This window comes from Macaca mulatta, chromosome 20 (assembly GCF_049350105.2).
Source record: "Macaca mulatta isolate MMU2019108-1 chromosome 20, T2T-MMU8v2.0, whole genome shotgun sequence".
Classification (NCBI taxonomy): Eukaryota; Metazoa; Chordata; class Mammalia; order Primates; family Cercopithecidae; genus Macaca; species Macaca mulatta.
Window position 1 is genome coordinate 20,120,493 of NC_133425.1, and position 24,710 is coordinate 20,145,202.

At 42.9% G+C, this 24,710-nt stretch overlaps 1 protein-coding gene and 1 long non-coding RNA gene across 3 annotated transcripts in view; one reads left to right on the top strand and one right to left on the bottom strand.

The window, feature by feature from the left end:
• The window catches only part of GPR139 (G protein-coupled receptor 139), a 42,934-nt gene extending 41,942 nt beyond the window's left edge, over positions 1–992 (bottom strand). Inside the window, exon 1 of one of the 2 annotated variants that reach the window (XM_001085003.5) lies at positions 214–992. In XM_001085003.5, the coding sequence (XP_001085003.1) occupies positions 214–340 (127 nt within the window). In that variant the 5' untranslated portion in view covers positions 341–992. The remainder of the gene's footprint in view (positions 1–213) is intronic. The other variant, XM_077986409.1, reaches the window with a different exon arrangement.
• LOC144338091 (uncharacterized) overlaps positions 1–24,710 on the top strand; it is a 183,736-nt gene that overhangs the window by 120,002 nt on the left and 39,024 nt on the right. The window lies entirely within an intron of this gene.

Sequence of the window (24,710 nt, forward strand, 5' to 3'; positions counted from 1 at the left end):
CACACACACACACACACACACACACACACACGGTCCCCAGCCAGGGCACAGCAACTTCCTCCCCCCATGTGGAAATCTCCGCAGTTGACCTTAAAGCTTAAACTTTTTCCGAGTGGGTGCCAGGGAACGCACAGGGGAGGACGGGGGATTCTGGGCAGGGTTACCTGGCACTTGGGGTTCCTGACTTCCCTCCCTCTCCCCCACGCCCCTCACCTGGTAAACCGAGGCACAGCAAGAGGCTGTAGTAGACCACGGGCACGAAGCCCAAGCCGCAGGCCGAGCCGGGGGACCACCAAGACAGCGAGCTGTTGGCTGCGAGGTGGGCGTGCGTGTGCTCCATGAGCGCGCCCCTCGCTCCCCTCGCCGCTTCGCGCCCGGCCTGCCAGCCCGACTCTGATCGCCGGCTCGGTGGCGGCGGCGGCGGAGGCAGCAGCTGGAGCAGCAGCGCCTCTCTCACCGCAGGACTGGCTCCTACCCTTGGCCGTGATCCCCTCTCCTCGCTCCGCACCTGCCCGCCTGGAGTCCCGGCTCAGCCCTCCCGCAGGGCGCGGGGCGCGCGGCGCGGGGCGCGCGGCGCGGGGCCTCGGGAGGGGCTCCCGGAGCCCGTCTGTGCGCCTCCCACCTCGGACCCGCTCCACTCCCGCCTCAAAGCCGGGGGGCTGGGACGCCGCTCCCCGCAGCCAATCAGCGGCTGCCTGGACGCGGAGTCTGTGTGGGGTGGGAGGGATGCGGGAGAGGAGGGGGTCCCAGCCGCCTTGCTTGGCTCCAGTTTCAGGGGAGAAGATGCAGTTAGACCTGGGAACCCCGAAGGAAGACCGGGGTGGAAAACAGGCTACCCCCATCTCCAACCCCGAGGGAGGGGCGTGGTGTGGGTGGGATCTGCCTCTCCCGCAGCGGCTCTTCACTCCTCCAGCGTGTCCTCAGTTTGCCTTTCTCCACTCTCCTCGCAGCCACCTCTCTTGCCCCTTGCCAATGCTTCCAGTCCATCTCCAGAGAGAGGATTCTACACCTAGGGCAAAGAACGGGGGAAGGGGTGGGGCTGTTGGAGCAGCGAGGATGCTAAAGGGTTGACGGTTTTCCTGGACCAGTGGAGCTGAGCTTGCTGGCTCTGGAAAGAGGGGTGCGTGCATCCCTGTGCGTGTGTGTGGCGACTCTGGGGGTGGCCGCCGGTGGACTGTCCCCTAACTGGAGTGCGTTTGAAGAGGATACAGACTGGCTAAGAGAAGCCCCTCCTGCATGCCGCCCTTCAGTCAGGGATAAGGATGTTGCAGCCACTCAAACACGCACTCACCCACGCTCACACAAAGACACACAATACCCAGGCATGCGGTGTACTCACACTCTCACTCATGCACGCGGATGCCCTTCCCATCCCACACCCAGATCCTTGAAAACACGCAGGCATCCTCATCACCGTGCACAAGACCACACTCACAGGGCACTCCAAACTTGCACAAACGCACGTGGGAGACATGGGGGCTTGTCTAGAGTGCTTGAAGGTTGTGTGAAGGGTAGCATTGGTAAAGCAGGTGGGATCCAAGCAATGTGTGGGTGGGTGGTCATTTCTCCTCAGGGCAGGCAGGTGGAGGGTTCCCTGTGTGGCCACCACAGACTTTAGGAGAGAGGGGAGACAGAGAGAGAGAGAGAGAGAGAGAGAGAGAGAGAGAGATCTGTCTGGGGCTCAAGACAGTGAGTGTGAGAGAGTTAAAGATTCTGCAGGAGTACCCAGGCCAGGCATCCCCAGGAGCAGACTGTAGCAGCTGCCTATGCAAAGAGCTGTGATGGGTCTGAGAAGCCTAAGACCCCGCCCCCACTGCTTCCCAACACCCCTCACCCCTCTATCACATCCATTCCTGGAGAGAAGTAACTGGCTGAGCTTTCCCCAGCCTCTTCCAGGTCTCCCAACGTGGAGCGGACCCCTGGCCCTCAAGACTAGCAAAGAGCATGTATCTAGTTCTTGTCTTTATTAGGGGTTACCCTAGGCAGGGATGGAGGACACTCTAGGGCAGAGTGGAAATCTCCAAAGCATACAGAGCCAGACAGTCTGCATAAGGGGGGCATCTACTGGATCTAGCTGGGTCTGTAGTAAGCAAGGAGGCACGTGGCCCCACAAAAGGGCAGATTACAGAGTCACATGGACCCAGCCCAGTGAGGCCAGGGCTGAGATTTCAGACCCCATTAGATGCTGAAATTTTATTGTGACCTCTCTCGATTAAATATGACTACTGCAAACACAAAGAAAACAAGAACACCGCTGCAATGATGAATAAAGCAGTGGCTGGCCATTGTAGAAGCTCAATAAATAATTGTTCAAAAACCTATAGATTGGATTGGTCTGCAGGCGGTTAGACTGAGATGAGAAGCTGGGGCTAGCCAGGGGCGAGGGGAAATGTATGTGATCTGACAAAGCTCTCCTAGTCTCTTCAGAGATGCCCTCTGCATTGTGAATGATGGATAAGGCTTCCGGGCTTTTGCACTGGCCATTCCCTTTGCCTGGGATGCTCTTCCTCTGCACAGCTGCAGGAAGCTGTTTCCTCACCTTCTTAGGGTCTTTGCTTATGTGTCCTTTTCTCTTTGAAGCTTTCCCTTATAATCCTATTTACCATTGAAATCTCTACTCTCCTCCCTGTTGAAATCTCCATTCCTCTCCCACCTCAAAGTATTCACATCCTCTGTCCCTCCCTGCTTAATTTTTCTGCATAGTGTATAGCACCATCAGCAGACCATACACATTGTATTTATTTATTTTACTTTCTCTTAGAAAGGCAGGGCCTTTTGTCTGTGTTGTTCCTGGTTGCATCTCAGCTTCACACGGTGCCTGCATGCTGCAGACTTTCAATAGACGTTGAAAGAATGAAAGGACTCAGCACTCAGGGCCTGCAGGAAGATGAGTTTACCTTTGCTTGTCCTTGCAGGCCAGGGTCTCAGAATGCTGTTGGGGTTGGGGGGATTTAGCATATAATGATCATATATGACTAGTCACTCCAAAAACGATTTGAGTGGTTTGAATTCTGGGGCTCTAGTTAGAGACTCTTCACAGAACTACAAACTTAACTAGGCAGAGGGACTGGGCTGCATGGGAAATCTTGATGGACCTTATTGTGTCCGAGCCTTTATTTCTCCATCTGTAAAATGGGGATGAAAGAAACCAGGTATGCCTTTGTCCTGGGAATGCTGAGCTGGGAGAAAAAGAGGGGCGTGGTGTGAACAGTGCAGACTGCGGTTCTGGAGAATGGGGAATTGGATTGGGTCCTCTGCTGGCTCCATCAGGAACACTAGCAGTTTGTCAAGGTCCAAGCTTCCTGGAAAATGGATAGTTTGGATGAGAAGATTTTTTTTTTTTTTTTTTTAAGAGATGGGTCTCACTCTATGGCGCGGACTTGTTTCAAACTCCTGCCTCAGCCTCTTAAAGTGCTGGGATTATGGTCATGAGCCAATGCACCTGGCCTGGATGAGATCTTCAAAGACTTAGGTCAAGCTTTGAGTGTTCCTGAGTCCCAGGGAATGGGCAGGATGAGTTAACAACAAAAGTCTTTTAATTTTGCTCAAGGGGCTGATCCCCTTGATTGGTTCTGTATGACAGTGGCAGACTCAGTTCAACAACAGTGGTTGGCTGAATTCATTCACTTACTCATTCTTTCAACAGAATTTTACTGGACACATAACATACGCTGGTCAGGACCAGCCACATAATTTGCAAGTCCCAGTGCAAAATAAAAATGCAAGGTCTCTTGTTCAAAAATTATTAAGAATTTCAAGACACCAAGAGTAGAGCATTAAACCAAGCATGGAGCCCTTCCAAGCATAGGGCCTTCAGTGACTACATAGGTCACACATCCAGGAAGCCAGTTCTGCTTCGGAGACAGAGGTGAGTGACAAGAGTTAACATTTACTGAGGGTTTGTTAAGAGACAGCCACGACTTAACTCATTGCATCTTCATTATCACAATGGAAGGAAGGTACAATTATTAGCCCCATTTCACAGATGAGAAAACCAAAGCAGAGAAGTTTAGTAATTTGCCCAAGACCACCCGGTTGGAATTGAATCCAAGGCAGTTGGCTCCAGAGCCTGTGCTGAAACCACCAGGAGCTCAGACTAGTGGAAGGATAGGTAAGTGATAGGAAACGTTACACACTGTCATGTAGGCGCTTTGTAACATGAAGGCAGGATCTTCATCTGTCTTACCCTTCACTGTATCCCAAGTACAAAGAGCAGTGCCAGGTCGGTGTCCAGAAATAAATCTTAGATGAATTAATAAATAAATATAATAGAAATATATACAGAATTTTAGAGGAGGAGTTTCACACTTGAATACCTGTGAGCCTGGGCATGTAATAAATATTCTTCACTTTCTTTTTCTTCTTTTTTTTTTTTTTTTTGAGACATAGTCTTGCTCTTGTCATCCAGGCTGGAATGCAGTGTGCCATTTTGGCTCACTGCAACCTCTGCTTCCCGGGTTCAAGAGATTCTCCTGCCTCAGCCTCCCAAGTAGCTGGGATTGCAGTCACCAGCCACCACGCCTGGCTAATTTTTGTATTTTTAGTAGAGATGAGGTTTCACCATATTGGTCAGGATGGTCTCAAACTCTTGACCTCAAGTGATCCACCCACCTCGGCCTCCCAAAGTGCTGGGATTACAGGCATGAGCCACCCCACCCGTCTGCATTCTTCACTTTCATGGGAAATATGCTATTCCCATTTTTCCTGGAAACTCTTGGTCCTCTTGGTCTAGATTCTGTTTCTCCACCCTTTGATAGAGGCAGCGGTATGAAGGGATAATTCTTTAAGATAAACAGCAACATAAACATAACTTAAATTGCAACTAACACTTTACTCAGAGTTGGGAACGCAATAGGGAGTAGTGGGGACTGTAACAAACCGGAAGTGTTTATGCTAGTCACTGTATGAGATTCTGGGTATACAATTGTTTTTAAAAGTTGATATGATCTCTGCTTTCCTGGATCTTTAAGTCAAGTGCAAGATATAGGCATGAATCAATTCATACACACACACACATACACACACACACACACAGATAATTTGCTCAAGGGGCTGATCCACTTGATTGGTTGTGTATGACAATGACGCACTCAAGCCAACTGTGGTTGGGGCTTGGATAAGGGTTATAAAAAAAGTGAAAGGAATGAGCCAGCATGCACCAGGGAGTCAAGGAAAATTCTATGTAGTCTGGCAGTCAGGGAAGGCTTCTCTGAGGAAGTGATATTTGAGCTGAATGTGAAGGATAAGTAAGGATTAAGGGATGAAGGATAAGTAGGTGAAGGGATGTTGGTCTAGGGGTGAGGGGAGCATCCCAGGTAGAAGAAAGAGGCAGTGCATAGGCCCTGGGGTGGGAGTGAGAAGAACTCTTTGAGGAGGTGGGAGACCGGAGGGGGGGGGGGAGAGAGAGAGAGAGAGAGAGAGAGAGAGAGAGAGAGATTGTGTGTGTGTGTAGGTGCAGTACAAGGAGATCCATGCATTTAGAGAGTGGGTGAAGTCTTGTAGGCTATGGGGAGAAGTTTGGTCTTTATCCGAGGTCTTAAGCAGGGGAGTGCTCTGATTATACTTGCATTTTCAAATACTTGCTATGTCAGGGAGGTGGAGAATTGATGGAAAAGAGGCAAGAATAGAAGTGGGAAGACGAGTTTTGAGATTGTCATGTTGGATATGTGAGAAATGATAGTGGCTTGGACTAGGGTGGTGGTGATGATGGAGAGGGCTGCATTCCAGAAGTTAGGAGAGTGTATGTGCAAAGAAAGAGGGAGAGGGAAAGGCAAAGTGAGAAAGGGAGTTAGGAGGGAAGGAGAGTAAAGGGTCAGCTAGAGAAACAGGGAGAGACAGAGATGTGAAGAGAGACACAGAGAGATGGAGACAGATGAATAGACAGATAGATTGATAGGAAGTGAAACGCAAACACACAGTGATTATGATTAAGGTTGTTCTAGATGGAAGGGCTGATGAAATGGGGCTTGTAGCACACTGGGTTCACTTGGCTGAATCCTCTGTCCTCCCACTTCCCACAGGCTGCCCTCTGGTTTCTCCCTGCTTTTCAGGACTCCTTTAAAGGATAACCTTGACCTCAAAGTCTTTCCTGACCTGCACATCCCCGTTTACCTCCCACATGGACAGTCTTTCTCCTGAAACATCCTCTTACCACATTGTGTTGACACTCAAAGGTTATCTGTTATCTGCCTTTCCTGCATTTAGATCACCTCCTGGCAGGGGAACTGTCCATCCTGGAATGTTCAAGGAGAACCTAATTGCAGTGCAAGTAGTGTAACTGTCAACTGTTGAGGCTTAAATCCAGACCTGGGTTTGAATCCCAGCTCAGCTCCCTTAGTAACCGTGTATTCCCCAGGACTCTTTTTATTGAGATTGTTGAAGAAAAACTTAAACTAGGTTTATTTTTAAAAAGGAATGTATTGGCTCTTATAACTGAAAAGTATAGAAGTTTGCCGGACTGCAGGCCTGGCTGATCCAGGTGCAAAAGCATACCTGGCTGTTTCCATCAATGGCTTCTGCTTTGCCTTGATTAACTGCATTCTTAAGCAGGTTTTTGCAATATAATAAAAAGATGGACACTATCATCCCTAAATTTATCCTATCAGCTTAATAACCAGAACGAAAAGAGAATTGGAACAAAAGTCCTGGGAACGACCCCTGGTGAACCAACCTGGGTCAGGGGCTTATCTCAACTAAACTCACAAGTTTGAGTTAAATTTCTGTAGCCAACAAAAAATATATGTACTGATTGCAATGTGTGTCTCATGTGTCCAGTGACAAAGCCAAGAGAAGGGGTAAGTTCTTCCCAAACCACATTGACTCTGAGAGGACGTGGACCATTTATTGAAAGAAAAGTTGGGATTCCACAATGGGAGGAATGGAAATCAACGACAGGCAGGCTGCATGTTTGTGAGCTGAATTTGGCCCAAGGGATACCAGTTTACTAGTCCTGTCAGATTTACGTTGTATGTTTTATTTTAAAAAATTAAATAGACTTTGGTTCTTAGAGTTGTTTTAGATTCACTGCAATATTGAGTTGAAGGTACAGAGATTTTCCAAATGCCCTCCGTCCCCACACAGGTATAGCCTCCCCTATTATCAACATCCTACACAAGAGCAGTCCATTTCTTACAACCGATGAGCCTACGTGAACACATCACTATCACCTAAAGTCCATAGTTTATATTAGCGTTAGTTTTCGGTGTTGTACATTCTATGGGTTTGGACGAACATATGACATATACCCGCCATTATAGTATCATCCAGAGTAGTTTCACTGTCCTAAAAATCCTCCATGCCTCATCTGTAGATCTCTTTCTGTGTCCCCCAACCCATGTGTTTTATTTCTGGGAGTCAAAAATATCTCCTGCATGAACTGTAAACAAATCTAGTTCATGCTGAGGTTCTGGGTTGAAGTGTACGAATGCCTGCCACTTTAAAATGCAACAAAAAATAGGCCAAGCCCCGCGTGGTGGCTCACGCCTGTAATCCCGGCACTTTCGGAGGCTGAGGTGGGTGGATCATGAGGTCAGAAGTTCAAGACCAGCCTGGCCAACATGGTGAAACCCCATCTCTACAAAAATTAGCTGGGCATGGTGGTGCGTGCCTGTAATCCCAGCTACTCAGGAGGCTGAGGCAGGAGAATTGCTTGAACTGGGACCCAGGAGGGAGAGGTTGCAGTGAACTGAGATCATGCCACTGCACTCTAGCCTGGACTACAGAGCGAGACTCCGTCCCAAAAAAAAAAAAAAAAAAAAAAAAATCAAAAAATTAAAAGGATTGATGGGTAGCTAGAAGAATGGATAGAGGGGTAGATATACCTTAAAGCAAGGAGATGTTAGTGGTAGAATCTAGGTCAGGGGTAGATGGGTTTTCAGTGGAAACATTATGTCTGCTTGAAAATTATCATAATAAAATGTAGGAAAATGTGTCTTATGCAGTGTGTCTTGGCCAAGTATGTTATTACAAGCAATTGTTGAAACTAACATCTCCTGGTGGTGTTGCAATTCTTTAGAAGCTCAGCCTTTGGAGTTGGCGCGGAAGACAATTGCTTCCCTGCGATTAGGCTGTCAAAGTGGCACCTGATATTTTCCTCTGATGCTCCCAGCTCTCCACTGACCTTGGCCTGCTCTGCTAGAGCTTTTACCAGTTTATCTTTGATGGCGAGCTCTTGTTTGCTTTCCAATAAGAACTATAGCGTTGTGTTTTTCTGCTGTTTGTTTTACTCCACACGTGTGGCTTCTTGTTGAGGATGTCTTGGTGAACAGCTGAGCATCTCTTGTAGCAATCGCTCACAACAGTTCTTTGAGGTGCACGTCAGTTCTTACCGAGTTTGGATAGAGCCTTTTGTTGCTTGTCACTGACTTTTCAAGGTGGTCAGGGGCAGCCACAGAGCAGGATGGGAATACTTCCACAATTGCTTGCCTGCCTGCCTCCTAAAGCCCGGCAAGAGGGAAAGGACAAAGAATCCAAGCTGCACCTGGGTAAATTTCATCAGGATATGAAGAATGATCGTAGATGAAGTGAAGGAAATGGGGTCCTGAGAGGAAGGGGAAGGCAAGAGTTAGGGGTATGTGTGTATGTATATGTTCATGTGCATGTATGTGTATGTATATGTATGAATATGTTTGCACACTTGTGCATGCATGTGTGTGCATGTGTGTATGTATGGTAGAATAAAATAGGATGGTGAGGACCAGGAGGTTGATGTAACAGGAAAAGCCTTTTCTTTCTGGTTCAGAGAGATGTGAGAGGCCTCTGTCTATCCCTTAAGACTCACTTTGCTCTGGAAAGTATCAGGAGTTGGGTGGGGAAGAAAGAAAAAAGCGGAGGGTTATAAGGAGAGAAGAGAGGAGGGAAAAGAGAGGAAAGAAAGGAGAGAAGGGAGAATAAGAAAGGAGAAGGGGAGAAGGGGGACTAGAAAAGGAAGAAGAAGAGGAAATAAAAGACACAGCAATATGTGTCACCAAATTACCTGCTTCCCATTGGGTGGGGAAACAGTAATGATGAAGAGAAAAACAAACAAAAACCTTGTCTGAGGGTGACACATTATGATTATTTAGCATTTAATAGGTCTCTGGGTAGTAGTTATTTTGCATGTAGGGATTGCCCAGAATCTTCTTCTTCTTCCTAACAGATTGTGGTTTCCGTTTGGAGAGGGATTCTCCCCCACTGGGTATGGTTTTGGACAAAGAGTATATTCAGGTGCCTGCCACCCCATTACAGAAGCCAAAGGGGAGAGATCCCTTGGCCCAGGGCAGTCAGAGGTGGATGAGCAAGTGTCCTGAGCTTGGTCAATTATAGGCTTTTTTCTTTTCTTTTCTTTTCTTTTCTTTTCTTTTCTTTTCTTTTCTTTTCTTTACTTTCTTTCTTTTTTTTTTTTTTTTTGAGACGGAGTTTCGTTCTTGTTGCCCAGGTTGGAGCACAATGGCGCAATCTCAGCTCACCACAACCTCCGCCTCCTGGGTTCAAGCGATTCGTCTGCCTCCGCCTCCTCCCAAGTAGCTGGGATTACAGGCGTGTGCCACTGCGCCTGGCTAATTTTGTATTTTCAGTAGAGACAGGGTTTCTCCGTGTTGCTCAGGCTGGTCTTGAACTCCTGACCTCAGGTGATCCAACCACATCAGCCTCCCAAAGTGCTGGAATTACAGGCGTGAGCCACTGCGCCTGGCCCAGGCTGTCATTTTGAACTTAGAACCTTGAGTGAAGGACGAGGGCAGCAGAAGAGTTTGGATTTCCTTCATCTTGGTGGGGATGGCTGCACAGGACTCATTTGCTCTGGGGCTATCGCTGTGGTTCTTGCTTCCTGAGCATTTCCAAATCCATGGCTTCCTGTTCCTCTGTGAGCCCCATGTCCTGACTCCACATTCACTGCAGCACGATGCACAGTAGCCAAGACCCAGAAACAACCTAAATGTCCAGCAGTGGAAGAATGGATAAAGGAAATGTGGTATAGACATACTGTGGAAAATTATTCACCTTTCAAGAAGAAATAAATCCTTCCATGTGCAACAACATGGGTGAATCTGGAGTACATCATGCCATGTGAAACAAGACAGTCACATAAAGATGAATATTGCATGATTCCACTTATATGAGGTATCTAACATATCCAAACTCATAGAAGCAGAGAGTGGAATGGTGGTTGCCACGGGTTAGTGGGAGAAGGAAATGAATGGGTGGTTGCTAGTCAACAGGCATACAATTTCAGTTATGCAAGAAAAATAAGTTCTATTATTTAGATAATATGTTGTACAACATTGTATCCAAAGTCAATAATACTGTATTGTACACTAAAAAATTTGTTCAAAGGATATATCTCAAGTTAAATGTCCTTACTACAATTTAAAAAAATCCATAAAATGAAAACACATAAGGACTGTCCAGAAAAGGATCTATAGAGATTTGAAGGTTACTTAAAAAACAATCCATTTGTTTACATCAGTCAGGTCAGAGAAGGTTTCTGTTACTAGCAACCAAGGACATGCATTGATCAGCCAGTGATCCTTGCTCCATAGTAATACGTCACGATTGATAGAACTTTACTCTGAACGAAGTATAGCCATGTACACCATTTAATTTTAATCCTCATTGTTACCCATGTGAAGTGGCCAGGGCTGGCATCATAAGCCTGTTTTATAGATGAGAAATTTATAGCACAGAAAAAGCAAGCCATGTGTCCATTATTTCCTAGTGTTGAAGAAATGGGGACTCACAGAGATTCCATTCAATCCCCCCGTTTTACAGGTAAGATAATTGAGTCCAAGAACTTGAAGTGAAAAGTCTAAGGTCACACACAGTGTCAAACTGGAATGCAAATGAAGCTTTTTATAACTCAAAGTCTAATGCCATCCATTACATACATGAGAATTGGCCCCAAAAGAGATAATAACAGTAACTTGTAGTTGACATCAGATCTGTGTTTGAATAAATAGTTATCAGATGTCATTTTTCCCTTAATTTCTACAGCATCAGAGGCCAAGATTCTCACATTCTGTGTATTACACCTTAGAGCATTCCAGGTACTAAAGTTGTCAAGCTAGAAAAAGAGAGAAGGTTTGAATATTCTTTCCAACTAGATAATCATGAGAACATTTCCCCCATCTCTGAGCCTTTTTTTTTCCAACCACTGTACTCCAACTGCCCAAAAGTTCAATTTTCTTTAAGAGCCTCAGAAATAGTCCTAAGAGGGCGGCATGAGGAATTAAGACCGATGAGAGTGAAGGTACTTACCAGAATCCTCCCTGCAGGGATAAAACATTGAAATGTACAGAAAGCATGACTCATCAATGTACAGATAAGGCTGGTTCCGCCAAGCAGCAACGATGACAAAAGCAGAATATCCAGGAAGACCAGCAGGTAGGCAATCCAGTGGCTGAGCCAGGCTAAGTGAGGCAGAGCAATGAGCTGTCCTGCTCAGGAAAGTTCCAGAGTGTCCCTAATACCTGAGCACTGAAGGCTTCACTCTCTTTAACAGCCCTGTGTTCCTGGGACTGTGTATCACTGGTCTAAGAGACCAATTTACTGTACAACGTGGGGTTATAGTACCACTCTGCCTCGCTCTGAAGCCAGCATTGTCAGGGGAGAAGCTGTAGGAAACTTAGAAAGAGGCTTTAGGGCTTTGCTCAATGTTTGCAGGTGAAGGTTAACCATACACGTGGCAGCAAATTCCTAAAGCCAGCAGGTCATTGGAGCCTTCTTAAGTGAGGCACATAAAGATTTTTAGAGTTGGATATTTTCAAATCTAGAAACAAACACGATTTGTCAGCATAAGATTCCGAACTCTGGAGCCTTGGGTTAAGAGGCCCCTGTGACCTTGATCAAGTCTCTTCTTGTCTCTGTGTCAATGTTTCCTACCCGTAAACTAGAGATAAAAGGGGCATCTACCTCTTAGGGTTGCTATTAGAATAAAAAAACGAACGGTTCCTGAAGTTTAGCCATTTTGGTACCATATGCATGATTTTTGTCACTTGTACTATTATTTAGTACTATTTAAACTGCCTCATGTAAAAATCCCTCTTTTTTAAAAATTGCATATTTAACATTTGTTTAAAAATTAAAATTTACCATATATATGCAAACTAGTGTATCTTGCTGTATAAAGAAGGAAACCGTTAAAAAAATTATAGGGGAGGTCAGGCACGGTGGCTCATGCCTGTAATCCCGGCACTTTGGGACGCTGAAGTGGGCGGATCACCTGAGGTTGGCAGTTCGAGACCAGCCTGACCAACACAGAGAAACCCCGTCTCTACTAAAAATACAAAATTAGCCAGGCATGGTGGCGCACGCCTGTAATCCCAGCTACTCAGGAGGTTGAGGCAGGACAATCACTTGAACCTGGGAGGCGGAGGTTGTAGTAAGCCAAGATTGTGCCATTGCACTCCAACCTGGGCAACAAGAGTGAAACGCTGTCTCAAAAAAAGAAAAAAAAAAAATCGGGGGCGGGGGAAGCCAATGCCATTAAAATTCTAGCTGGTGCTGTTGCCTGCCAAGGCTCTGAGAGTGAGGCAGGTTCATTCTTTGCTGAAAGGAGGAATTAGACAGTGTTAGAGAGGCGTTAACGACATGCTAGCACCCCCCTGAGACTTTCCCTTGATGTTTTTAGAATGATGAGAAGGAGATGAACTCTTTCACCAACTGCTTCAATATTATTTCATATAGGGTCTGAGAACTCTAAAAACAATCTTCTCTATGGTCTCATTTGGAGAGACATTGCATTATTGTATTACACAGTACTTGGCCCATTGAACACAATCAACATGTATTTTTTTTTCCTCTTCTCTTTTTTGCTGCTTTTTCAGGGACAGCTGGAGGTTTAAACCTGGTAGCAACATCTCCACTGGGGACTACATTTGTTTTTAATCAACTGCCAAGGCTGGTTTGGTTTGTGGACGGTGTATGGGAAATTTGTTCTCAGTTAAAAATGCAGGTCAACACCCATCTGTTATAGTGTGTTTTGTGGTCCAAATGTGGCTTTAGAGGTCAAAATGTGTTGGAGCAGAAATGAGAAAGAATGAACACTTTTGAGGATTTCCTACATTTTCTATCCTTTCTGCATATCGTATAATTTATTTCTCACAACTCTTCATAATAGAAAGCATTGCCCTCATCTTAGAGGTAATAGATATCAATTATGGAGAGCTTGTTTTGTGATATAGACACTCTGGTAAGAACTGCTCTGTTGAAAAACAATACCTTCCCTTCTGAAGTAGAGAAAAATAAAAATCCAACAAGGGTGACAAGGCCTCCCAGGATCTAGTCCCTGATTGGCTCTGGGACTATCCCTTCGTTTGTTTAGTATGTCCAGACACACTGGCCTTTTATTTGCTCCATGAACACAAAAAACTCTTTTTTTTTTTCCTCAGGGCCTTTGCACTTGCCATTTTCCCTGCTCAACCATCATGCTGATCTCTGCTCAAATTTCGCCATCTGCCTCCAAAGCAGCTCTAGTTTGATCACTGCTTGACATTATTTTGTGATTTTAATAATCTGTCTTTCCTCTATTTCTTCCTACTTTACTGCGAGGTCCATTACAACAGGGACCTTGTCTGTCTTGTCACCATCAGAACATGCCTGGCTTATGGAAGGTTCTTAGTAATGATTCATTGAATATATGACCTATATCATTTCATTTCCACCATCCTAACAGGTAGGTAAAACTGCCTTCTGCATGTTACAGATGAGGGGACAGAGCCTCAGAGAGCTTATAAGTAGCTTACGTTAGGTTACACAGCTAATAAGTGGCAGACCCAAGATTTAAACCTGGGTAGTCTGACTCCAGAGCCATTATACTGAGGTACCAATATTGAAGTTGTATGCTAAGGTCACCTAGAAACTAAGCATTCTGGGCCAGCCCTGTCTGATCCCAAATTTCCTACTGTAGCCACTAGATCATGTTGTTTCCTGGAATAAGAGAATCTGGGATTTCAGAGCGTTGATCGCTCAAATGCTTGAGGTCAGTTGGTGCCCATGTTAGTTGATGAGGAGGTGATTGAACTGCAACCCCTAGTCACACCCCATAGATTTTTGGTGACAAATGTGCACAAGACAAGCCCTATTATCATTAATGAGACTACCTAGGTTGGCAATCCCATAGCTAACCTCTGAGGGTTTGTCCCCAGAACCTAGTTGCATTTTTGTCCATTGAGTTTCACCGCTCTTGCAATCCCACCTTCTCTTGTTCCCTACTGCCAACTCTAGACCATGCTGTAGCGTCAACCTACCGATGTTAGTTTTTTTCTTTCACTCTATTACATATCCATAAACTAGCATTAATAATAGTATCTACCTTATGAGTTTGTTGTAGGAATAAATTATCAAATAAATTTCACTTTGACTGACATGTTCCTCATGTTTCTTGGCAAAGCACAAAGAGCTCTTTATAATTTGGCCTTAATTCATTCTTCCATATCTCTGTCCCAGCCCCTGACCCAAATGGCCTAATTCTTTGCCAACTCTTTGAAACTCAAAGAAACATAGTTAGATTTGAATCCCAGAAGCCCTGCTTACTAACTGCAAGGAGTTTGGCAAGTAGTTTAACCTCTTTACACCTTAGTTTCCTCCTTTATAAAAAATGGCGGCAGTATTTCCTAACTTTGCAAAATTATGAGTATTATATTAAATCATGCACACAATATGTATTGATTGAATGATCTAATTTCATCTCAATGAGATGGGTGGATGCAGTTATCATGTCTATTTTAAAGATAAGGAAATGCCAAAAATTAAATCAATTGAGCTCATGGGCATAGAGCGTAGAAGGATGGTTACTCGAGGCTGGGAAGGGTAGTGGGGTGCTGTCGGGGAGGTGGGATGGTTAATAGGTACAAAAACTTAGAGAGAATGAATAAGACCTACTATTTGATAGCACAATAAGGTGACTATAATCAATAATAACTTAACTATATATTTTAAAATAGCTTAAAAAATATAATTGGAGTCCAGGCACAGTGGCTCATGCCTGTAATCCCAGTACTTTGGGAGGCTGAGGTGGGCAGATCACCTGAGGTCGGGAGTTCAAGACCAGCCTGGCCAACATGGTGAAACCCCATATCTACCAAAAAATACAAAAATTAGCTGGGCGTGGTGGCACACGCCTGTAATCCCAGTTGCTCGGGAGGCTAAGGCAGGAGAATCGCTTGAACCCAGGAGGTGGAGGTTGCAGTGAGCCGAGATCAGTGCTACTGCACTCCAGACTGGGCAACAGAGGGAGACTCTGGATTATTTATAACTCAAACAATAAATGCTTGAGGAGAGGGATACCCCATTCTTTATGATGTGATTATTTCACATTACATGCCTGTTTCAAAACATCTCATGTATCCCATAAATACATAAGCCTACATACCCCCCAAAATTTTAAAAATTAAAAAATGAGGAAATGGAGGTTCAAAGACAATGTCTTTAAGTACTTGCTTGAGGTTGCATGGACGATGGCAAAACTAGATTTGAGCATAGACAGTCTGACTCAAGAGGCTGCACTCTGAGCCATTTCATTGATGTGACAAGAAGTTAAATATCATCAAGCTACAAATGTTAGCTTGCTTTCTTCTACTCTATCATTCATCTGTAAAATGGAATTAATAATAGTATCTACCATACGGGTTTATTGTAGGGATAAAATATGAAATGAAATATCAAATCTAAAGAGCTTAGAGTTATTTGGAATGTAGTAATTATACAATGAGTCCTATTAGTAGTAGTAATGGTATTACCATGCTTGACTGAATCAAGATGCATTTGACTGCAAGTAACAGAAAATCTGATTCAGACGGATGAAACAAAAAGGAAATTTATTTTTCACGTGACAAGAAGTCCTGAGGTTGAGCTGCTTAGGGTGTTCAATCAGTGATTGAGTGTTAAAGGCACAGATTTTTTTTTTTTTCTGTCTTCTGCTCTGTTATCTTTGCTGTTTCAGCTTTCCTTTCTATCTTGTTTTTCTCATGGTTGCAAGATTGTGGCAGCTACTTTGTGCATTTTGCATAGAAAAAAGGCCATTTCTTCTCTTGTTCATCTTGATTTATTTATTTTTCACTGAAGAGAAGTTTTCCCCAAAGCTCCCCTATTCCCTAAGACTTCTTAGATTTTTACGGCCAGAGTTATGTCACCATCCCACACCTCAACCAGTCACTAGAATTGCACAAGAATGAGTGGTAGAATTTCACGACACAAAACCAATAGTCCAACTCTGTTCTTAATCTGAGTGATGGTGGGCAAGTGACTCTCTAAGTCTCAGATTTTTTTCATTGGTGAACTGGAGATACCATTGACTAATTCTCAATATTATAGTGAGATTAAGTAAGACAATGGCAAGTACCAGACATCTTAGTTGGTAATCCTCTTTGTCACTCTCAGTCCTCACAGAATGGTTAAATGGTACTGAATATTCAAATGTTGAATTTAAAGACCTGCCTCAGCATTTACTCGCTGTGAGTTTGTGATTACATTGCTTAATTTTAATGTTTTTTCTTAGAATTTAAGTGATAACGGGGATTACTATAACAATACTTGTTGCCTTTTACTGTGTGCTTGCTAAGTGATAAGTAGCATAATAGTTAATTTACATGCATTTGGCAATGTAATTCTTGTGAAAACTTATATTACTTAAGCATTGACTCTATTTTACAGGTAAAGGGTTAAGTAACATGACAAGATCAAATAACCAGTAAGTGGCAAAGCCAAGAATTGAAGCATGATTTATCTGTATTAAAATCCCCACACTTTTAATGCCTATATGATAGTGTCTCTATCTCCTATTATGGATCTCAGTTTCTTCATCTGTAAGTGGGCATAGTAAGATCTTTTCTTGCCCCCTTCACAAGGTTTGGAAGACAATCAGATAATATTGAGTCTGCGAAATCCCAGAAAAATAACTGTATAACTAGAGATCCCTCTCGTTAGTGTGGATAACAACTGGTGCTTTACCAAAGAAGCACAGTCCAGCACCCTCAGGTTATGGCCCCTGATGCTGAATTACCACCATCCACCTTCTCTCTTAAAGAGTCTGAATTCTTAGTCTCTCCTTCCCTTTCCACACTCTGAAGTATCCATATGTCTCATTCTGTTTCATATGCCCTGGGGCTCTAGCTCTTCTTCCAAGGTGAAAACGAGATAATATGGTAAATTAATCAGTGCCAAGGGGCTAATGGGAGGATGATATAGGAGGTGCTGGAGGAACTATTAATACCATCTCTACCCCTCTCTCCCTCCCTCTCTTCCTCTATGTTTTTCTGCTTATGCCTGGCACTCCTCAAGATGTCTACTTTGGTAATAGTTTCTGGATAAATGCCTTCTGTTCTCCCATCTCATCTTCCTCCACTGCAGTGGCTCTCAATCACGATCAATTTTGCTCCCCAGGTGACAATGTCTGGAGATATTTTTGATCATTATAGCTGGGGGATGGAGCACTGCTACTGGCATCTAGTGGACAGAGACTGGGGTGCTGTTCAACACCCTACGATGCACAGGACACACCCTTATGACAAAGAATTATCTGATCTATAATGTCAGTAGTGCTGAAGTTGAGAAATCCTATTATTAGATTCCTTAAGGATTCTGTGTTATAAAGATTAAGTCATTGGAAGGAGATCAGTCAAGGCTTATTTTGGTTTTATGTTTTAAAAGCAGATTCATGGGCATAAAGCATTGTTTTCCCAGGATCCAAGACTCTCTTTTGCTAATAGATTCCACCCCTGATCATAGGAATGAATATATAGTATCTCACTCATACACCTGGTTTCAGAAATTGGTCAAAGGAGAAGAAAAGACCCACATGTGACCAATCAGAGTTCTTCCTGGGGATTTTTTTCAAATGGGAGGTAGAGGAGAAAATTTGTTTTCTATTCTGCACCCAAGGCTGTTAGAATGGAAACTCAGGGATACATGTAGCAGAAAAAGCCTAGATAGGAGATCATAAAATTGGTGTTCAGAAAGAGGCAGCACTGATGAGATAGAGATGTTGTCTTAGTTTGTTTTGTGTTGCTATAACAGAATACCACGGAGTGGGTAATTTATAAAGAAAAGAAATTTAATTCTCATAGTTCTAGAGGCTGAGAAGTTCAATATTAATGTGCTGGCATCTGGTGAGGGCGTTCTTGCTGTGTCATCCTGTGGCAGAAGGTGAGAGGGTGGAAGAACATGTGAGAGAGCAAGAAAGCAACAAGGAGCTGAACTCACTTTTATAACAAGCCCACTGTCCTGATAACTAAACCACTACTGCAATAATAAGCCCACTCCCATGATAAGAACATTAATGCATTCATGAGGGAAGAGCTCTCATTACCTAATCACCTCCTAATACTATTGCATTAGGGATTAAGTTTTCAACACATAAACTTGGGGGACACATTCAAACCACAGCAGATGTAGACAAACTGATGGCATTGGAGACCCTGATTGTAGCCATTTCTTAGCACCAGCTCTGATCCTTTTTATATCCATTCTCTTTCTCCGCTTGTTTTGGGGCTCCAACAACATGAATGTTAGATCTTCTGTTACAGTCCCCCAGAGGATCTGTTCACTTTTCTTTTTTTCAGTCTCCGTCTCCTTTCTCTGTGTTGTTCAGATTGGGTAATTTCTATTGTCCTATCTTCCAGTTCATTGATTGTTTCCTTTCTCCCATTCATTTTGCTGCTGAGCCTCTTGGCTGAGTTTTAAAAATTTTGGTTATTGTATTTTTAAGTTTTAAAATTTTCATTTGGTTCTTCTTCATGTCTCCTGTTTGTTTGCTGACACTTTCAATTTATTTACTAAGGTTTTCTATGTTTTCATTTGTTTCAAGTATGTTTGTATTTGCTCATTGAAGCATTTTTTTTTTTTTTTACAATGGTTAATTTAAATTCCTTGGGAGATTATTCCAATATCTCTGGCTTCTTGATGTTGGCATCTATTGATTGTCTTTTAAAAAAATTCAGTTTGAAATATTCCTGGCTATTGGTATAAGGAGTGATTTTCTACTGAAGCCTAGACATTTTTGTATGTTAGGAGACTCTGGATCTCATGTAAGCCTTCTATTTTAGCTGGCATTCTCTAACACTGCTCTGGCATGGGAAAGCATGGTGGTGCTACCTGTTACTGTCAGATGGAGGTAGAAGTTGTATGTATGTTTTTTTTACATGTAGTATGCAGGACTCCTAGTTGGACTTAGCAAAAGGTAAAAGTACATCTACTTAACTTTCTTGAAAATCAATTTATTTTATTTATAAACACCTACTAAGTGGTAGAGTGTAGTTCAAAGTTCATACATATTGCAATCAGATCCAGCCAAGTCAGAATCCCAAATCTTCTACTGATAGAATGTTCTGAGAAGCAAAGACAAAATACAGCACTTCTTGAAGCACTTTCTGTACCTTCTCACTTAACTTTCACATCAAATTGGTGAGGTTGGTCTTATCAACATAGTTTTACAGATAATAAAACAGACTTGGTTTTCAAAGGGAATGCTTCCGCTTCCAGTTTTTGCCCATTCAGTATGATATTGGCTGTGGGTTTGTCATAAATAGCTCTTATTATTTTGAGATACGTTCCATCAATACCGAGTTTATTGAGAGTTTTTAGCATGAAGGGCTGTTGAATTTTGTCAAAGGCCTTTTCTGCATCTATTGAGATAATTATGTGGTTTTTGTCTTTGGTTCTGTTTATATGCTGGATTACGTTTATTGATCTGCGCATGTTGAACCTTTGAAAACTGGCACAAGACAGGGATGCCCTCTCTCACCACTTTTATTCAACATAGTGTTGGACGTGTTGGCCAGGGCAATCAGGCAGGGGAAAGAAAGAAAAGGTATTCAATTAGGAAAAGAGGAAGTCAAATTGACCCGTTTGCAGATGACATGATTGTATATTTAGAAAACCCCATCGTCTCAGCCCAAAATCTCCTTAAGCTGATAAGCAACTTCAGCAAAGTCTCAGGATAAAAAATCAATGTGCAAAAATCACAAGCATTCTCATACACCAATAACAGACAAACAGAAAGCCAAATCATGAGTGAACTCCCATTCACAATTGCTTCAAAGAGAATAAAATACCTAGGAATCCAACTTACAAGGGATGTGAAGGACCTTTTCAAGGAGAACTACAAACCACTGCTCAATGAAATAAAAGAGGACACAAACAAATGGAAGAACATTCCATGCTCATAGATAGGAAGAATCAATATTGTGAAAATGGCCATACTGCCCAAGATAGTGTATAGATTCAATGCCATCCCCATTAAGCTACCAATGACTTTCTTCACAGAATTGGAAAAAACTACTTTAAAGTTCATATGGAACCAAAAAAGAGCCCACATTGCCAAGACAATCCTAAGCCAAAAGAACAAAGCTGGAGGCATCACACTACCTGACTTCAAACTATACTACAAGGCTACAGTAACCAAAACAGCATAGTACTGGTACCAAAACAGAGATATAAACCAATGGAACAGAACAGAGCCCTCAGAAATAATACCACACATCTACAACCATCTGATCTTTGACAAACCTGACAAAAACAAGAAATGGGGAAAGGATTCCCTATTTAATAAATGGTGCTGGGAAACTGGCTAGCCATATGTAGAAAGCTGAAACTGGATCCCTTCCTTACACCTTGTACAAAAATTAATTCAAGATGGATTAGAGACTTAAATGTTAGACCTAAAACCATAAAAACTCTAGAAGAAAACCTAGGCAATACCATTCAGGACATAGGCATGGGCAAGGATTTCATGTCTAAAACACCAAAAGCAATGGCAACAAAAGCCAAAATTGGCAAATGGGATCTAATTAAACTAAAGAGCTTCTGCACAGCAAAAGAAACTACCATCAGAGTGAACAGGCAATATACAGAATGGGAGAAAATTTTTGCAATCTACTCATCTGACAAAGGGCTAATATCCAAAACCTACAAAGAACTCAAACAAATTTACAAGAAAAAAACAAACAACCCCATCAAAAAGTGAGTGAAGGATATAAACAGACACTTCTCAAAAGAAGACATTTGTGTAGCCAACAGACACATGAAAAAATGCTCATCATCACTCGCCATCAGAGAAATGCAAATCAAAACCACAATGAGATACCATCTCACACCAGTGAGAATGGCAATCATTAAAAAGTCAGGAAACAACAGGTGCTGGAGAGGATGTGGAGAAATAAGAACACTTTTACACTGTTGGTGGTACTGCAAACTAGTTCAACCATTGTGGAAGACAGTGTGGCGATTCCTCAAGGATCTAGAACTAGAAATACCATTTGACCCAGCCATCCCATTACTGGGTATATACCCGAAGGATTATAAATCATGCTGCTATAAAGACACAAGCACACATATGTTTATTGTGGCATTATTCACAATAGCAAAGACTTGGAACCAACCCAAATGTCCATCAATGACAGACTGGATTAAGAAAATGTGGCATATATATACTGTGGAATACTATGCAGCAATAAAAATGGATGAGTTCATGTCCTTTGTAGGGACATGGATGCAGTTGGAAACCATCATTCTCAGCAAACTGTCGCAAGAACAGAAAATCAATTGTTTTTTTTTGGTGTCAAGAAATAGACTTTATTTTTTATTATTTATTTTTTATTATACTTTAAGTTCTAGGGTACATGTGCACAACGTGCAGGTTTGTTACATATGTATACATGTGCCATGTTGGTGTGCTGCACCCACTAACTCATCATTTACATTAGGTGTATCTGCTAATGCTATCCCTCCTCCCTCCCCCAACCCCATGACAGGCCCCGGTGTGTGATGTTCCCCTTCCTGTGTCCAATTACTTGATGAGGCAAAGTAATTTTTTCAAGAATATTTTGTTCTGAACTTTCCACCATATCGTGGATGAAATGTGGATAAAGAGAAACCTGACGAAGACTATTAGTGGCAGCTTAGTGTAAAGTAGCATGGAAAGCAGAAGAGTAGGTAGCATGGTAGGCTGGAAGGAAGTTTGGAATAGGCACCACAAGACCTTAAATCTAGTTCCAACTTGGTCACCAGGTTAGTTGAGTAATCTTGGACAAGTCACTTAATCCATCTAGATTTTGCCTTCTGGCAAATGAGGAAGCATAGGGTTGCATGGTATCTAAGACATTTTTCATTGTTATAATTTTATGATAAATCTAAGAGATATGAAGTGCCAAGGACATTCTAGATGCACTATGTAGGAGAATGAAGATCTATTAAACGCAGAAAGAGAGACACAGAACATTAGCACCTAACAAGAATGCTGAAAAATACTTTAGCAAAGACCTTGGTCAAGGGGAGACAAAGGGTTATTATCCATGAAGTCATTTAAAATGCCTCAAGGTCATCAAGTAATTCAGGCCGACTCTTCTTCTTCTTCTTTTTTTTTTTTTTGTGAAAAGGAGCTGGAAACTACCTCTTTCTTGAGATTTGCCTTCATGCCCCAGGCTGACTTCAGCCACCTCCCACTGCTTTGGCCCTTATCAGATGTCTTACTTTATTACAGTGTGCCTCCCAAATACACTCTGAGTTCCTCTAGGGCAGGAACTGGTTTTATAATGGCAATGCTAACTAAGGGAGTTTAAGCACTCACTAAAGGCTTGATCTTATCTTCACTTCACAACCATATGAGTTATGCACTACACTCTCCTCATTTTATATAGAAAGAAGCAGGCTTAGAAAAGCCCAGGAGTGTGTCCATCCTCTACGTGGCAGAGCCCAGATGTTAACTTTGTTCTCTACGCTCACTGACCCTTATTCTTGACCCCGTCTTATGTTGTATCCTGAGTCTTATTCATCTTTTAACCCTAAAACCCACTAGTGTTGGGAAGAAAGTAGTTGATCAATAAATGTTTGTTGAATACATGGGCACAAAGAAAGATTGACAGAGGAAGGAAAGATGGGTAGATTAGTAAAAGGGTAGATAAAAGAAAGAGTGCCAGGGGACTAGATTGATTGAAAGATGAAAAAGAATGGGTGGATAGACAGATGCATGGATAGAACACCCTGGAATACACAGTGGGGGCATAAGATATGTGAGGGAGCCCAAGTCATACTTAGTAGAGAACTAATAGTCTTCAGTGTGTCTCTTTTTTCCTTCCCCCAACCACTTATGCGGCTAGAGAGCAGCAGAGCTTTGGAGCCTGTTCTGCCTGACTCAGCAGCTCACGCTCAGCCTCTCTGGTAGAATTCTGGAGAGTATCCTCCACATCCAAGAGGCCTTCTCTAAAAGTGGAGCTTCCTTGAAAAAATCTTTGAGCAATGGGATTCTCGTAGTTAGATTGGGGAGGGTCATGGTTTGGGATATGTGGAGAACAGGATTCAGTCAGCTTGGGATGGATACAGAGACTGGGTCTCGTTCTCAGGGGAGGAAGCTGGCAAGTGTTGAGTAACTCAGAGATGACAAACTGAGCATTTGAGAGTCAATAGCTAGGTGACTTTAGGCAAGTTATTTTATCTAATTGAGCCTCTATTTCAAAATGAGGGTATTATTGCAACCAGCTTACAAAGGTATTTCAAGAATTAAATGAAATAGTATATATATATAAAAGAGCCTGATATGAATTCTCAACATACAGTGCTGGTATTGTTATTATTCCCATTGAAAGGTCATTGGATTTGGAACAGAAATTAAATGGCCTATCCACAGCCACAGAGCTAGATAGTAACTCAAACACCAGTGGAATCTTAGGTCAGGGAATTACTAGCTTGTCATGTGGTTGTGGATAGACCATTTAACTTCTCATTCTGCTTTCTCCCTCTTTTTTTTTTCATTCATCACGTAGGTACTAAGTGTGAGGCTCTCTACTAGCTGGGGAGAGTGTTATGAATATGCCTTGGCCTTTGCCAGGAGGAATTCACAATCCAGTAGAGGAGACAGACATAACAAATGCAACGTACTGAGTGAGACAAAGCTAATGAATATAATAGCAAACCAGTTAGCACCTTGGAGTCGGACAGACAGGAGTTCGCTTCCTGGCTCCATCTTTTACTACCTTACTGGCCTAAGCAAATCATTTAAAGTTTAGGTCTCAGAGTCTGTCTTCCTTAGTAAAATGGGCATGATGATAGAACATACCTCATAGGGCTGTTGTGAACTTTTCCTGAAACAAATACACGTCAAGTCCTAAACACTGTGCTTGGCACGTGTAAAGCACAGTTCTAAAGCTTTTTGGATCTTATGGTATAATGAGGACATTAATCCCCATCCTGCCTGCATATGTCCCATGGATGTTTAAGAATGAAATCATACAAGTGAATGAGACTTTTAATATGTGATATAAAATACTAGTTTTACCATTCTCAATTTCTGTACAACAAGACATGGCACAGAAATTGCTCTGCATCCACTGTTATGCCTAAGCTGGGCATGTAATAAATATTTGATGATGTACAATTATGAAAAGATAGATTCTGTCCTATTCTTCCTCTTGTCCAGTGGAGCTCTGTTTCTAGAGAATTCTGCAGCCAAGAGAAAAGAGAGCAGAAGCAGGCACTGGGAGAGCAGCTTCCAGCAGATGAGATTAGAATGGAAATAGCAGGTGACTGCATGTAATTTATTTTCTAGACAGCTGCTTCAACTTCATGCCTGTCTCCTTATACCAATTCCACCAGCCACTGTCTGCTGTCCTAAGCACAGGTGTGGGGAATGAGAGTGAAGGCGAGAAGGGAAATCTGAAGCCACATGGGGAGGATCTTCAGAGGATGAAGCTCTGCTGCGAAGGCTAGGGGCTGGTGATGGGTAGAAGCAATGCTGGAATCAAGCA